This window comes from Strongylocentrotus purpuratus, unplaced genomic scaffold (assembly GCF_000002235.5).
Source record: "Strongylocentrotus purpuratus isolate Spur 01 unplaced genomic scaffold, Spur_5.0 spur5_scaffold_9, whole genome shotgun sequence".
Taxonomy (NCBI): Eukaryota; Metazoa; Echinodermata; class Echinoidea; order Camarodonta; family Strongylocentrotidae; genus Strongylocentrotus; species Strongylocentrotus purpuratus.
This window is the reverse complement of record NW_022145615.1, coordinates 6,752,391-6,769,180: the sequence shown is the minus strand read 5'-3', so window position 1 is coordinate 6,769,180 and position 16,790 is coordinate 6,752,391. Positions and strand designations below refer to the sequence as shown.

Here is a 16,790-nt window from a genome sequence, read left to right as displayed (position 1 = left end):
ACTGAATGATCTATGTAAAATACTCTCTCATTGGTCAATAGTTAATATATTCATAAAACTGACCACTAGATGCTCTTGTAGGTTTTACTCAATCGCTTTATCAAGAGAGTACTGATTGGACTATGATTTGTATATTTACTTAATTTCTCCAATTGAATCCCTTGGTTCATAGTACCTTCGGTGCCCGTGATGTAAAAAAATCTCCCGCCAACTTCAAGTTGCGGGAAGCGAATACGTTGTATGTACATAATGTACACACATAAATGAATTCTGCTGAGCTGTAACAGATAGATATCAGTACTGCACTTGACTGAGTATGATCGGTGATGTTGATATTCTCGAAGTGGATTCAAAGAAAAGATCTCTAAAATCAGGTAGGTCTTGTAGACTGAGACGTGACTCGAATGATTTTATCAGTGAAACAGCACATTCATTATTAAAATTAAAGTGAAAAGTTATCGAACATGTAACTCGAATTGATCTCAAATTTTATTGACAATCGGTGCAATCGTGACCATGAAATCACTCAATTCAATCATGAATCATCATGATGATCATGTCCATTCATGTCTCATGATGACAAGAAAGTGCCTCTAAATTTGTTTATATGATTCATGTTTTAAAGTTGTGTAGCCTTACTATTACTGATACTGTTACTTAGTAGGGACAGGTGTCTGAATTGATCGCGCACTCGGTTTTGTGTGCTAAATCAATGAAATCCTTCCCAGCCAAAGTCTTTAAGTGTAGGTAGACCTATTGCACACATCCTACTCCCTGGGCCTAGCTATGCTATGGCTATGCAGTCCATGTAATGATTGATACAAGCTCATGCAAAATTGGTCAATGTTTTTATTACCAACTTGAGATTCAAACCAATATACTACTGCTCGTGATCCTGAAGGTGTCACTCAGTCATATGAAAGAGCAAAAATAACAAGAAAATTGAACGAAACAGGTAGACCTATCTGACTTTTAGGTCTAAGTTAGATCTCCCTAGACTCTAACAGTTAGATCTAGAATCTAGATCTAACTTACTACTTTTCACTCATGATCTTTATTTGGACATTTGATTAATATTTACTTCAATTTGGGTATGTTTTAGTAGGTTATCTCCTAGAGGTCTACTCCTAGTCCTAGACAGAAATAACCGTCTGATTTGGTCATTTCTTTTATAAAACTGACATTTGTTGACATTCCCAAATACAGACGGCAACCCAGGGATCTCGTACTGTGGGGGTGGCTAGAGCCACCGATGTACACCTTTTCGTTCAAAACATTTTCTCCCCGATTTTCTTTATTTAGATCTTATTTTCTGATTTCTAAATCAGATGTAAATTAGGTCGGTATATATACCTCCCTAGATCTAATTACAGTTTTCAAAATTTGCTAACCTATTATCTAGAATGTGAAATTTACGGACTTACTTATTATGAGTTATCTAATTTTATCTCAGAACCGCGAAGCAGTACGTTCATGCATTCAAACTATTACCCGGCGGCCGATATATTTCCGGTTCAACCTACCAAAACATAGCCAATGGCCAATCAGAGCACTCGTTTCGTGGGAGTTCGTTGGTCAAGCCGGGCTGACTCGTACGTAGCTACGGTAGCTATTGGACGTTCGAAAAGAAAAAATGAATATTCATCAACTAAAACCAAGACAGATAATGTTGACGACGAGACTTTCTTGGATTAATCATTAATTTAGGATCTAAATGAGCAAGCTATCGTAAGTCAAATAAGCTATATATATATGTTATTTTTAATTTTTATTATAATTGCAGCAGTTATGAGGAGTGAAAATCTCGTTGCATATCTCATTCATCGCGGTCCGGTCGAACCGAACCATTTGTTCCGTACAGTCCCGTACAGTCCTGATAGGCCATACTTCAGTCTCTATAATCGGAGGTCTAGTGGAGCCAGACGTAGTCTCAGTGGAACAACCGACGATTAGAGAGACTGAAGTTTTTGGTCTAGGTATCTCCATGCCGGAGTTACGGGTCAAATTTTGGATAGGCTTCTGAACAAGCGCCTTTTTCTCTAGTCCCAAGGGATCCCGAGCAGTTACAGTTTGAAAATACCCCTACCCCAGGCATATCGTGCTGTGCAGCTTTTGAGCAAAAATTATAACTCGGCGTGTAGAATTCTACCGCTTTTTTGGGCAAAAATTGGATAAATGTTGCCTAGATTTTGGGGGGCTGTATCTTTTGATAGAAACCGGTGAGCCTTGAAATTTGAAATGTGTTCTTCTGAGTAAACCTACTGTAGTCTAGTTGATTTTTTAAATTATCCAACCAGGATGGTGAAAAACAATCCAAAAGGGAAAATTGAAAAATCGTTCAGACACCCTAATAATACTGATACTGATAGGTGATATCAAGTTATCAACATAGGAGGCTAGATCTATTTCATCATATTTCACCTAGAGTAGACGATAGACTTTCATAAACCCCAATCATTGGGAATGTTAAAAAAGAGTCTACATGTCCAAGCTTTTTTATTTTCTTATTTTGTTGTTTTTGACTATAAACACCTGAACTAGTCATGCTACTTTAGTCAACCTTTGTTTTGCTTCATTTTATAACAGGAACCATGACTGACATAAAAAACGCAGAGATCATCAGTCCACCAGCCAAGCGAATGAAGCAAGGTAAGTTGTGTTTTGGTTTCAACCTTTTCAGTTTAAATTTTATATTTCTTCCCTTCCCCCTTAACATTGAATGAACTTTGTGATTTTTTAAAATATACCATTAATTGGAATGTACACTGCCAATAATATTTTGCTCTTTTTGGAGACTCTATTCTACTTGCTTTGGCCTTGGAAGACTCTCTTTATAGTCCTGTTGGGGACATTTATTTTGTTAAAGGATTGCAATAAAAGTGCAGATTTAGATAAATTAACTAGACTTCTGGCTCTAGATCTAGTAACAGGAGGCATCACAAAAAGTCTTCTGCGTAGAGAGATGTGTCTAGAAATCTATTTAATGATTGTTATTCATTTGATTTGTTGCTCTTTTGAATACAAGTTATCCTTAGTTATGATGTAAAGAAAAAGATGGTCCATATCAAATGCTTTCATTATTTCTCTGTTTAACAGCTCGGCTTCCATTCTTAACCCTCACAAATAAGCCAAATCTTTCTTCAACTCCATCACCTCAAATCACCAAGAAGTCCAAGTTGGCAGAAAAGTCTGGCTCAGGAAAAGCGAAACATGTCGATAAAAATACAACTCCTCTCAAGAAAGCCGACACACTGCAGGGTAAGAAGCCCGGTACGATGAAGGCACGGAAGATAGGTTTCAGCAGCAGCGAGGTAGCAGGTAAACCCTGTGCTCCTCCTGAACCAGAGGTCAGTTCCAGCTCGGAGGATACCAAGCCCTCAGAGAAGGAATGCGATTCCACGGTAACCGTGGCAAGCAGTGACTGCACCTCGACTGCTGCATCTTCCAAAAAGATCCCCAAGTCTGCATCCTTGGATCGGTTTGTGCAAAGTACACAGCAGCCTCATGTCTCGACCTCGGCCATCATCGACCTCACTGATGCCGATGATGAAATGGAGGATGATGAGGACTTTGAACCTCCCAAATCTGCGACCAAGAAGAGCAAGGCTGAAAAAAGGAAACGAGAGAGTCCTACCCAAAGTCCTTCCGATACCAGCGCCAAAACCCCCGAAGTACCACAAGAGGATGATACAGCCATTAATACCAGTGTGTCTTCAATATCTTCCCTTGAGGAAGCTTCTTCGGATGAAGAAAGCTGTAAGGAGGTTGGTAACCATAGCAACAGTTCTGAGAAGGATAAGGAAGACATATTGATGGAGGCTGTTGAGAAAGTCTTGAAAGAGGAAGAGGACAAGAAACCACAGGAGGAGTCCCTCAAAATTCCTGCAACACCTGTTACCCCATCAAATGCTCTGAAGCCTATCAAGCAGGTAAATATAGATTGCAGTCAACCATAAAATGCAATGAAACCTGTCTTTATACTGTACATGTAGATGGCTCATGTGTGAAAATATACATGTAGGCAGTCTTTATTAGGCACTAGGCAGGTGGTCTTTACAGTGCACATACAGGTTCCTGTGATGCTTTACTAATGAGACACTTCAATAGCAGCAGAAAGCACTCGTGTGTTTGGTTGGTAAAGCAGTGTTCACTGTCCGAAGTTTGCATTTTCTTACTTTGGTAAAAGTATCACTGCAACTCTTGCTCGACAGATTTGTAAACATGCCCAAATTTTCAAGAGAATTGATGATATTTTGCAGAACCTCAAACCAAATTTCCATGTCAGGAAATCAAGCTGTATCATTTGATAGTGGTTTTTAAGATATGGGGCCTGTTTAAATTTGGGAGGTAATTTGCCCCTGAAGCCCCGGTTGTGTGAATCCCTGTAAAACAAAAATAAAGTAATGATGGTCTTGAGATTATCAAGCGACTTCCTTTACCCTTCTTGGTCATTTCTGTGTCCTTTTTCTTCTTATAGACACCAATGTCTGCCAAGGCGCTACAGAGACTCAAGGAACAAGAAGAAAAGAAGGAGGAAAAGCTGAAGCTCCGTGAGGATAAGAAGCGCAAATTGGAGGAGGAAAACGAGATGAAGAAACGGCAGAAGCTGGAGCAGAAGCAAGCCAAGGAAGAGGAGAAAGAAGCTCAGAGGAAAGAGAAGGCAGAGGAGAAGAAGAAGAAGGAGATGGAGAAGCAGCTGAAGAAGGAGAAAGAGGAGCAGGAGAGAATGGAGAAGAAGAAAGCCAAGGAGGAAGAGCGCCTGAAGAAGCAAGAGGAGCTAGAGTGAGTTTTAACAACTTTGCTTTCAGCATACATGCATGTACATCGTGTATTAAACTGTGCATGATTAATTAGTGATAATGACTAACCCATGTTATATGCTGTTTCTCCTGTCATATTGATTGTTTTAGGCAAGTGTCAAAAAGTAGTCTAGCAGGGATAAGAAAGTATGAGCGAACTTGTCAAACTAGCATACTTGAGGTATGACTCTTTGTTTGAGGCATTGAATAGAAGTATTACATACATGTACACCTACAGTTATAAACATGATATTCTTTTCCCTAATTTTCTCACAGAGCCAAGCAGGAGGAGAAAAAGAAGAAGCAAGAGGAGCGCATCAAGCAAGAAGAAGAGAAAAAACAGAAGGAAGCCGCTGAGGTAGGCATGTTTTTATGATTTCACTAGATGTAATCGATGTTGCATGTCGTACCAATTTATAGTTTGGGTGAGCCCCAAGAACTATGTATACAATTTCTGTGATTTTAGTTGATGGATGGCAAGGTACAAGCAAAAAAAAGCTCCTGTGATTTTCTCTTCTAGTTATAGGATGAATTATTGAAATATTTGTTCCCAACCTGGCACATCGATACCTACAATGTATAATGTCAGTGTGCAGCAGGCTCTTGTAAAACTTATGGTCAGATTTATATCAGGGATTAAAAAAAATGATTGAGATATCAGTGGGAGGAGTTATCACTGAAGGAATATCCTAGTCTAGGGCCCGATATGGCTGTGTTGCCCATGTTAGTTTTAGATACTTTCACTGAAATTCATCAGAAGTCATGGATGGCATATAGAAATATTTTGTCTCTTTCTGAGCCAGTAGTCTCAACCATACAGGAGTTTCTCTAATGTCTAGACTCAATCAGTTATTTCATGTTACATTTTCCTTTCTATTTTTTATTCCTCAGAAAAAGGTTGAGTGTTTAAAAACTTCTTCCTTGTAGTTTCTATTTTCATACCTCTCTTTTTTAAATTTCTTATCCAGCTTTCAAAGAAATCCAAGCAGTCTCAAGTCTTCAAAAACTTCTTCAGCGTCCAAGCTCAAGCTCCAGTCAAGAAGCCGGAGGTCAAGGGGTGGTTTGCCCCCTTTGAGGTCAAGTCAGACCAGGTCCTGGCACCGTGCCGACGAGTAAATCCAAAGGATCTGGACCTGGAGCAGGTCAACAAACATCTTGAGGCACCAGTGAGTAATAATAATAATAATAATAGTGGGTACTTGTACAGTGCACAGTAATCAGTTCACACATAGCAGTACTCGGTACTCTGGAGGTCTCAATCAAATCACTGTTTACTCCTCAATTTGGCAGCAGTTATTCTTTATTTGCCACTCTTACATTGTGCGTAGTAAAAAAAAAATGTATATTATATGAACCAATGTGAATGAAAATTCCTAATTTCATCAAAAAATGTGACTATTTGTACCCAAAAGTACCGAGTAATAACTATAAATTTCACACCGCTTTGTCAGTTAAAAAACTTTAATGATCATGTACAAGTCAATTGTTCTTATTAATGAACGGCACAATTTACTGCATTAGTAATGGACTCCAAATTTGTCGATGTTTTTTCTGCCCATGTTAAATCTATATCTCCTAGAATTCTGGATCACAAAATCAATGTCACTTAAATACGATGCTGAATTGCTGTGGGTTAGGAAGAAATATTAACCATTGATTTGTTTTCATACTGATTCTAGTCAAGTGGTAGCTTGTACCTTGATGAGCTGAAATCTGGAAAGTTCAAACCACGCAAAGATGTCCGCACTCCTGGGCCTGCAAGAGCTGCACAAGAAAGGTAAGGAATTATCATGTACTAAATAATTGTGGTCCCTATCAAACTGTATTCTCAGGTGTTATTTGGCATTATATACACCTGTACCTCTCTTTGGTATGTTGAATAAATCTAGTCATCTGATTGGTCGAAATTGGAGTCGTGATTTTAGCCATGCCCTCGTAACGGTCAATAGTTAATGAGAAAAATGCCCATTGCCCCGGGTAGCAGGCCGCATAGTTAAATTTTGCTGAAATCCCCATTGGTTTACGTGTTAAATGTTTTTTTTGTGCGGAACTATTTTGTGTGGATACAATGCAGTGCAGTGTATGTGCGATTCCCGAATGATCGTAACATTCAGGCAACTTTCTAGCAAGAATTAAAAACAGTGTCTCAGATTTTCTATGATGTTTTAACCAATCTTTACTCAAGAAATGGATAAGGTATTAAGAATTCTTTGTAGATTTTGTTGTGCATTCGGTATATAAAAGATAGATGGACTGCTTTAATATTCGAGGCATAACTGTTTCTATACAGGATCTCGGGGATCCTGCTATGACCCCTTGAGCCTATAGAAACAGCAATGCCCCTCATAGCAGTCAATATATTACAGAAATGTTCAAATTTTCTTCAAGGAAATATCTTCATCAACCAAGTACATGTATTTCAAAAAATGTTATTAGGCACATATTGCATCCTCCAAAATGAACATCTTTTTCCTGACTGTTCCAGTAGTATGGATGTTGCTGGACCATCCATACCAGAAGACGTTCCAACGTCCAAGAAGAAGAAGAAGAGGCAGCCCGAAGGACCCAAGAAACCTGATGGACTCAAGATGAAAATGCTGCAGTTCCATGAGAACTATCGACCTGCCTACTACGGGACATGGCAGAAAGAGACGTCTGTCGTCGCAGGACGCACTCCCTTCAAGAAGGATACGGTGAGAGAGGATATATATATAAGACGCCTTGGTGCTATTGGCAAAGCGTAAAGAGTTAAAAGTCCCACCGCATTACTTATAGCTACTTGCGCCCTCTATATAGCAAACAATGCCTAATCTGTGCCTGTTGATCCCCATGATCCCCTTTTTCTTATGTTAATTGAGAGCTGATTTGACGAGATAACCACCTTTCAGTGACCGCGCAGGGAGGTCTAACCCCCCCTGGCCAAACTAGCACAGACGGGCTTAAGCTTCCACATTACACAAATGCCAATTGGCATGATCTCAGACTGTCACAAGTGCTCATTGGCACAAACAATAGGGATCAGTTATTCAAAGAATTGTACTTTGTATCTCAAGAACTTCATACTTTTTTTTACCCATTTCCATTTTCCAGTCTCAATTGCAACATAAAAACCCTATATAAAGTGTGTTTAGTATTGGTAGCGTTATATCCCCCCAAAACTCAGGTAGTGAAAAGAATTCATTTGTACAAATACCTCTTGAGTAATACATTGTGTTACCGGGATTGCGTGTGAGTGGCACATAAACAATGAATGGCTTACAGTGAATACCTACCAATTACCCTTCCAAATAATACGGAATATTCTGATTTTCTGGATTAGGAATTAGGAATATCCCAATTTTTAAATATTGCGAATTTTGTTTTTGTTTTTTTGTTAGTTATTGTGTTGGTGCTAAAGGTAAATTAAGCTTGTTTTATCATGTGCCACGATTTGAGAGTTGACGTATTGCGTGCCTTGAATGGCTGCATGATCGAGCAGGGAATTTGTGTTCGCTTTTTGGTACAGAATTCCTAATTCTTATTTTCAAATGTTGGCAGGTATGCAAGGGTATTGAAGATTGTATTGTCAGTACACACTATCACCATGCAAATTTCCTTTTTTTCTCCCAATCTACAATATAACTCTTCTCCAATGCCAAAGGGCCGTATTGCACTCAAAACTAAAGTCATCGTGAGAAGCAGGATTTTTAATATTTGTATAGGTTTAGAACATGACATGTAAATGAGTCTTAAAGATACTACATGTATGTCCCATTTGCAGCGAACATCAAATTCTGTAGAACTTTGCAGGAATTATGAATATGTCATGTATGTACTATCTGTGATATTTAAACGTTAGCAGTGTCCTAATATTCAAATTATGCAAGGAAACCCGTTTATTTGCTAGACTTCACTGTCAGACACTATTGAGTGACTGACTGGCTTTTTTTCTTCTTTGGTAATAACATACATCAAATGAGCTGTAAAGAGTACATGAGCATTTGTTTACATCAACAACCCACTTCTTGTAATGGCCAAAATTAAACTGATTGAATCTTTGTGCAGCATAAAACGTACAACTATTCGGTACAATGGTTTGAAAATCATACTATTACTTACTGGCTCTATAGCTCTTAAGTCGATTCGACAACTAATAGTCGTTACTTTCCCACTTATAGACATTTTCAACCCCCCTCCCTTTTTTAGGGAAGTTCTAAATTAGTATTATCTTTCAAATGCCGATGGAATCTAACCTTTTCATTTTGGGGGGCCTACAAATGGGACATACAGGTAGTACCTTTAAGTGAATATGACTTTTCAAGTTTTCTGCACTCTATTAATCTTCATTCTAGGATACCTTTGACTATGAGGTTGATAGTGATGATGAATGGGAAGAACCAGGAGAAAGCTTGTCTAATTCAGAGGTAATGTATTCTCTTTGTTGTTCTGTCTTTCAACCTGCCCAGGGGATGTTTCACAAAGATCCTACTCTAACAATTATGGAAAGCCGTTAGCATCATTGGAAATATTTCTTAAAAGTTATTTCAAAAGGCATAGAATGTTGATTCAAATCATTCATATTTTCTAATATCAAGGAGATTTCATGTTCTTGATGTGGAATTTATGAAAAGTCTAAAATACTTTTTGCTTTTGGAAATATTTAATTTTAAGGCTACAAATGGCTCTCCATAATTTGTAAGTCCAACTTATAGTTAAGTTTGACTTTATAGGATATTTGTGAAACTCCGGCCCCCCTGGATAGTTGCATGTATTTTTCCAATGATTGATATTTTTCTGGCTATTTGATAACATGGACACTTTCTCAGAGCTGTATTTGTATCATGTGTTTAGAATTACACTTTAAGTATAGATATGGTGACAAGGAAGCTGAAGACTGTTACATTGAAAGGAAAAGGAGTTAGTTGGCTATCATGTCACCAATTAAGATGATGTTTACATCGCTATAATTTCTCAATTTCATGAACCCCACTTGGATTGCATGAATTCAAGAATTTTGTAGACCATTTTCATGCTATGTTGAACCAATTACCTGTATCTTTCCAAATGAATGTGTTGCCAGTTTACCAGTGGCACAAAAATGTCTCCCCTCCCCATTCCCTTCTCCAACTTTCACCCACGATGATTAGTATATTTTTTATATAACATAATTGTTGTTTTTCTTCTACCAGGGTGAAGATGAGGATGGAGATGCAGATAGTGATGATGAGGAAGAGGATGGATTCTTTGTTCCCCATGGTTATCTCTCAGCCGGTGAAGGAGGGGAGGATGATGTGAGTTCCCTTTCACAAGCAAATGCAAACTTGTGGCTTGTTGTTTCACTCAAGTCAAGATTTTTTAAATATTTTTTTTCATCTTATTTTATATATTTTCAGATTTTTCCAAAATTTGAATTTTTTTTTTACTTATAGAAAAATAATATGTAATATTTTTTGAATTTTATTTATTTATTATTATTAATATTATTAGTATTATTATTTTATTTATTTATTTATTTATTTTTTTTTGGGGGGGGGGCAGGGGTTAAATTTTACTACTTACCAAAATGTATGAGCAACAAGTGTCCTGGTGTATTTAGACTCTTTACGGGTATAAGGATGTAGGAAAATCAACTGATTTGTACTCTGTATGTATAGTGTTCGATTAGAATAAGTAGCCCAGATTTGCTGCCCCAAAAGAGCAGGAAGGAATTTGAGCAGTCCACCTGAAATGGGCTCCTGTAAACAGTAGAGCCCTTCTTTAATATTTGAGGTATAGCTGTTTCTATACTGGCTCTCGGGGACGTTACATCCTGCTATGACCCCTTGAGCCTATAGAAACAGCGATGCATCTCATAGCAGCCTTTTGTAGATCTCCAGTGCTTACCCCGAAGTCCACATCTGCCTCTGAACCAGTCGGACAAAAGCAAACAATACATTTTACAAGTATCATTGATATGAATCCAGGAGGAATACTAACCACCAAAATGATTGATTGGAGGCACCAAAGGGAGAGTTCCTTTCATGTGAAGCCAAAATGTAAAGCACCACTTCACTACTTATAGCTACTTGCACCCTCTATATAGCAAACAACGCCTAATCGGTGACCGTTGGTCCCCCATGATCCCCTTTTTCTTATGTTACTTGAAAGCAGAGTTGATGAGATAAACACTTGTCAGTGACCATGCTGGGTGGTCTAATCCCTCCTGGCCAAACTAGTGCGGACCGGCTTTTAAGGATGACTTCAGTACCAGTATTTCCCATTACCTCGTATTCGTCCTTCACATTTATCACCAGGAGGATACTGACAATCTCAAGGCTCGGCAGGCGGCCAAGGCTAAGGCGTGGGACAACGAAATAAAACGACGCTGCGAGGCCCTCAAACCAATGATCATCACCTTCATCCAGGTGGCATCGACCAACAAGACGCGTCAGGACGAGAGGAAGAAGCTTGAGGCCTACCAGGCCATGCCTCTCACCAACCTTCCAATCGCGACTAGCTTCACCAAGCGAGAGAAAGCCAAGGGTAAAGAGGAGAGTAGCAACGCTATGGAGGGAGAGGGTGCTGCTGCTGGAACCCAGAGGCTTGGTGGTCGCATGGGCAACAAGCTAAAGCCAGTCCCTGAAGAAGGTAAGAACAGGGGCGGTGTTTCACAAAACTTGTCATCGGTGACAAATGATAGTTGTTGTTATAAGCTACTGAAATCCTTGCTTCTGATTGGTTATCAGCAGATTTGTAACTGATATTTGTCATTTGTCATTGAAGAAAGGCTTTGTGAAACGGGTCCCTGATGTATTATAATGATGAAGAATCTGTGCACTTGTATCTATTCTACATCTCTCCAACTTGGCAGGGCAACTGATTGGAAGAAAGAGCATGATTTCACTATTGTTCCGTGGAGAGCTTTTATTTGTAGACACCATTGCTCAAAGGTCGCTTATTTGTTTTTTTCAATTTGATGCAAATAGTTCTTATAATTCTTTGCTCTTGATTCTACCCATATTATCACTACATTTATGATGGTGCTCTGATGTTGGTTAGTCAAGATTATACAGTAGGATGACATGTGTGATTATACAATCCAAATATTTGCTGATTATAGCTTGTAATTATGTTAAAACTGAGGAAAGATATTACAAGAGCTCAAAATTACCCCCCAAAAATACTGTCTAGTGTTTAACATTATGCCAGCTAATAAGATCATGAGAACAACTTGGCATCAGACATACACATATATGTGTAATTCCTCATGATATAGGTGTTTCAACATTTGTGCTCTTTCGAAGTACAGAACATTGTAAGGTAAATGTTATTGTTTAGCAGTGAATCTTTATGTTCTTCATATATTTGAGTATTGCAATACCTATTGAGGCTTAATTCTGTTTCAAAAATATTTGTTCCAATTGCAGCTATGCCAGAACTTATGAATCTAGTACATGGTAACATGGCAGGGATCAAGTCACTGATCCGTGAATTCAGGGACTACTGGCGCCGTAAGCAGCACCGCCTGGAGTCATCAAGCCCCGGAGCCGGAGCACCTGCTGCTGCTTCTCCTGGGGATTCACCATCTCTTGCTGCAGGAGACCAGGAGGCTGCCAGAGAGTCTCCGGTCGGAGAAGCAGGATTGGCTCCAGGTCAGGATACTAGTCCTAGTCCAGTTCCAGGATCCACCGGTACTCCATCGCCGCAGTACCTAGACCACATTGGTCATGTCATATCTAAACGACAGCTGGACCTCAAGATCAATTACATTGCTGTGAGGGAGAGACGTCCACAGCATTTCAAGCGCATCTGCTGGTACGTGCATGACCGCTTCCTGGAGAAATACAAACTGACCGATTTGCCTGTTCCCACTGCTTGGGTGAACGGTGTGGGGATGAGTGATGGACAGTCGTCACCACTGCCACCAACTAACATAGCAGCTAGGCCAGCTGCAGCTCTACCCAAACCTGTAGTGAGTAAACCTGTACCGGCAAAGGTACCTAATCTGTCTGAGGTTGGTACTGTCAGTAGCTTGCTGAAGGCATCGAAGGAACATCGGGCAGCTCTGGCGAAGCAGCATATCTTCATCCCATCGAACACAATGCCTTCGGCTTTCAACAATGTGGTTGGTGTGTCAAGTGCCTCGGGTACCTTGCACCTCCAGGGGGGTACCCAGTTCCAGAGTACCCCTTCTATCAGCTACATTCCACAGGGAAGTACCCTTGTGCAGCCTGGACTTGTACCCTTTCAAGTAATGCCAATCCAGATGCAGCAAGCCATCAACCCAGCAGCTTTCAACATGAGTAACCTCCTGCAACAGGCTGCAGCCTCCAGTCTTCTGGCAAACATGCATCATACATCGGCACTTGGCAACACTCTTGCCCAACCACCCAACACCTTTGTCCAACCACCCAAAACCAATGTCCTCCCAAACACTAAAGGTGTTCCACAGAATATGCCAGGGGTTGCACAGAACACTATACGACAAGACCTTACTAGTGTGAAGCTGAAGCACTCTGCCCCCATCTTAAAACCGAACGTCAGATCTCCTCCACCTGGAGGTGTAAAACTAAACAGCTCTGCAGATGGGTCCGCTGGAAGTGCGCCCTCTCTGCCATCCATAAAGAAGGTTTCCCCACAACGTCTCAATTCAGCTATTGCCAAGCTCTACGAGTCCAATAACTTGTCAGAGAGCAAGGAGAAAACAAGCCCGGCTCCTGTCAAGAAAACCAAAACCCTTGCTAGCTTCTTCAGTGTCCAGAACCCCAAGAAATCTGACAACAAACCCCAAGAAACTCCCTCAGAAACTCAGAAAGAGTGAAGAAACAGCCCCTATACCCTTTTCTTATCATGTTTGATACTGTAACATGTTGTTCCTGTATTTCTAGTACATGTATGTTCGAAATATTAGCGAGCAGATAGATTAGACATACCAGTTCCTTAGAATGTCCTTTTTGTACATGCCGTCCTGCAGAGAGGTAGAAGGGTATTGACTCTATGTGAAAGTTCTTTGCTAAAGCCCCATCTGGCTCTCAACGGACGATATCCATTTTCATTATAATTGAAAAGATGTACCCCTCCCTTCCCCTACCCCGTTTAACTGTTCCGTTTTGGTTTAGCTTTTGTTCCTAGTATGTTTAGTGTATTGTGTTATGTTATGAATACATCTGCTATTCACTTAAAATAAGTTCTGTTACTATATGTTGGCATGTTTTTGTTTATGAGATTTCATTTCTTTTGGTGTCTTCTTGAGTATTAAACTGTAAATTGCTTTTAATTCTCTCTCTCTCAATTCCATTAGTATGGCATCTACTTCTTACTTGCTCCGTTTGTCCCTCTCAATTTGAAACTTTATTTTCTTTCTTTCTCTTTCACCCAAACATATCATTTACAGTCAACCTGTTTATAGCGACCACCCAAGGGAAACACAAAAAGTGGTCTTTGTAGACAGGTGGTCTTTATAGACAGGTGGTCACTAAAGCAGGTTTGACTTGTATATATATATATTTTTGTTAAAGAAGATTATATTCTGAGTCTAATAATGGCTGTCATGGTCATTCATACATTTTGTACTTTCATATATACTTTTACCCAATTGGAAAGTTTCTCTCTCTTTCTCTCTATCATGATGTAAAATAAACAGATTCAACAAAACATTCAGTTTCATAGAGCATAGTTTATTCAATATCTTCTACAAATATTTATTGCCTACAAGTTTAAACAAAAGATTTATTTGAATGTAAAGTACTCTTTTTTGGCAGCTCAAGGTATGTCTATATGAAATACATGTACTCACCTCTCAAAAGTTATTTGTACGTATGAAAGGGGGTTTCCGGATGCTAAAGAACAAAAATAAAGCTGTCACTTTTTGATTTAACGAAAAATATGAATCAAATAGCACTAAACATCATCATAAATATTTGTAATTTATGATATAGTCCAACACGAGTGACAAAAATGATGAAATGTTGTATGTGACCTTCAAATTACTGTCAGAGGGAAAACACATCTGTCCAGACACAAACAATTTCACAGAGCTTATGTAATGTATGTAACCTTTACATACTTGCGCCTTGTATTTTTAAGAGCTTTTTCTCTCTTTGCTTCCAGGATATGGTATGAAATAACGTGTACCGGTATTACAAGAGAACAGACAGATTGGAAAGTAATAAAGTAATGAACTGAATTATGAATACGCAATATAGTACGGTTACCTGATTGACTACAATCAGCCAGCAAATCAATTGAATTATTCAGATGGTGCCATATTTTAAATCCGTTCGAATTTGTTGTATTTCTACTTTACTATGCCATTACCTCTGAGTAGGTACATATATAAAAATAATGATCATAATAAATACATGTATATACATTATTTTTTTCTAACTTTGTTTAGAAGGCAGCTCATTCATTCTCCCCTTTTCACAGTGTACACATTAGCAATGTAAAAGTAGACTCGTAGTTACATGACAAAGTATTGCAGAAATCTCTGAAATAATTCTAAAGCAAAGACATATCAAATGTGCTTTCTTTTACACAGAAGACAAATCTTTTGAAAAAGTAGGTTAAAGGAAGGAAAAGTGACGATATTAGAGCGGAAACAGAATTACTGAACATATGTAATTGTTGACATTTTGCAGAGGTGAAATGCTGCAAAACAATAAAGTAAGAGCCCTTTAAGGTCTGCTGTTTGGCTATTATCCGAGGAATGCCTGGCTGAATGATTATACACACAACTGAACAGATTCCTATACTATGAAAATATTACACTATATGGAAGTGTAATAAATATTGAATAGTATGTTTATGTAGAACATAATATGCACAAAGAAGATGACAAATAAATTCTGATCCGTTTCTTGTGGATATATATTTGTGAAGGTTTTTTCATTTTGTTCATTCTGATGAGTGCAGATATATGCAGAACACGGCTGACAGTTAAGATGGTGGTGCTGCTGATGGTATGACTGTAACGATGGTGGAGTGATGAGAAAGAAGATGATAATTGTGATAATAGATCATTGGACATCAATCTTTTTCATGCTCGAGTCTGGCCATTATGGTACACAGATTTCCCTCATAATGACGCACCATAAAGTTTTAGTGCCCCTTAAAGGGTCAATTATCAGATGTACATAGGGGCATTTATGATAAAGGAAAATAGACAAATTGTCAAAGTAGAGTAAAAAGCCCCTTAAAGTGTCACTTATCTGCAATAAAAGGGGGCACATTTTGACGGTACTTGAAACAGTGGGGGAAAAGCTGTGCCCTTGTAAGCCAAAGGAGAAAACACACAACACATTCTTTATTTTAAATATGACCATAAACAAACGTAAGAAAACAACGTCCTCTAATTTCAATCATTTCAACAACATTCAGCAGCTGAACACGATCACATCTTCATTGTACTTTCGAAAAAAATCAATTGAATGACAATAAATATGATGAATTTCTTATTCTTTATTCTTTTTCTCGTCGTCTTGTCCTGTTCTACAAATCCAAGCTATCAAGGCTTGTATTGAGAAAATGATGAAATCATCTTTCTGGGCTCACTAACAAACCAAAAACATTCAGATCACAAGTTTGAAAGTAACACTGAATAATGCATACAACATGGGTGGTGTGCATTGGCACACAAAGCGATCATGCTCACAATTTATAATCATTTTCAATGGCAGCATCAAATATTGTTGTACTACTGGTCACGGTTTCTGTTTATACTGTGCCGTATAATTTTGTTTAGGGGGCACTGGTGTCGGGGGAGGGGCATCGACCGATTTATGATAAAATGCAAACTAACAAGCAAATGATTCTTTTATCTTCTTTTCTTTCTTTCATCTTCTTTGTTGTTGTTGTTGTTTTTGCTACTTTTGATCATACAGGCTAACAGGCATGTGCCCCTCCCACTTTATCTTCGCTATTGCATCTTGACATCTCCTGATGCAGTTGCTCGGTCAGATGATATTAAGGCTCTTTATATTTCCCTGCTCATGATTCCACGTCGCTTCAACTCCTTCAAGACACTATTTCAGT

General features: G+C 38.8%; 2 protein-coding genes across 4 annotated transcripts in view; one reads left to right on the top strand and one right to left on the bottom strand.

Moving 5' to 3' along the window:
* The first annotated feature begins 244 nt into the window (after positions 1 to 244).
* Positions 245 to 15,623, top strand: LOC584359 (chromatin assembly factor 1 subunit A). 3 transcript variants are annotated; one of them, XM_011663566.2, is made up of 12 exons: positions 245 to 374; positions 2,587 to 2,649; positions 3,097 to 3,929; positions 4,478 to 4,782; positions 5,076 to 5,157; positions 5,768 to 5,965; positions 6,479 to 6,576; positions 7,288 to 7,492; positions 9,131 to 9,202; positions 9,968 to 10,069; positions 11,072 to 11,405; positions 12,185 to 15,623. In XM_011663566.2, exons 1-12 carry the CDS (start codon positions 317 to 319, stop codon positions 13,576 to 13,578), a joined length of 3,744 nt encoding a protein of 1,247 aa, XP_011661868.2. In that variant the 5' UTR covers positions 245 to 316; the 3' UTR covers positions 13,579 to 15,623. The 3 variants fall into 3 exon arrangements, with proteins under 3 accessions (XP_011661868.2, XP_789313.3, XP_030833250.1); XM_784220.5 differs by having other exon boundaries at positions 7,285 to 7,492; XM_030977390.1 differs by having other exon boundaries at positions 7,279 to 7,492.
* Positions 14,414 to 16,790, bottom strand: part of LOC593949 (ras-like protein family member 12) — a 5,510-nt gene continuing 3,133 nt past the window's right edge. The window contains exon 4 of the mRNA XM_030977060.1: positions 14,414 to 16,790. This exon is cut by the window's right edge and continues 441 nt beyond it. The gene's annotated coding sequence lies outside the window, so the exon portion shown is untranslated.

Excerpts from the sequence above, each read along its gene's own strand:
- LOC584359 (XM_030977390.1), top strand. The coding sequence starts at position 317 with ATGATCGGTGATGTTGATATTCTCGAAGTGGATTCAAAGAAAAGATCT. Across the intron at positions 9,203-9,967 it reads AAAGCTTGTCTAATTCAGAG|GGTGAAGATGAGGATGGAGA; the intron begins GTAATGTATTCT and ends TTCTTCTACCAG. Across the intron at positions 10,070-11,071 it reads GTGAAGGAGGGGAGGATGAT|GAGGATACTGACAATCTCAA; the intron begins GTGAGTTCCCTT and ends ATTTATCACCAG.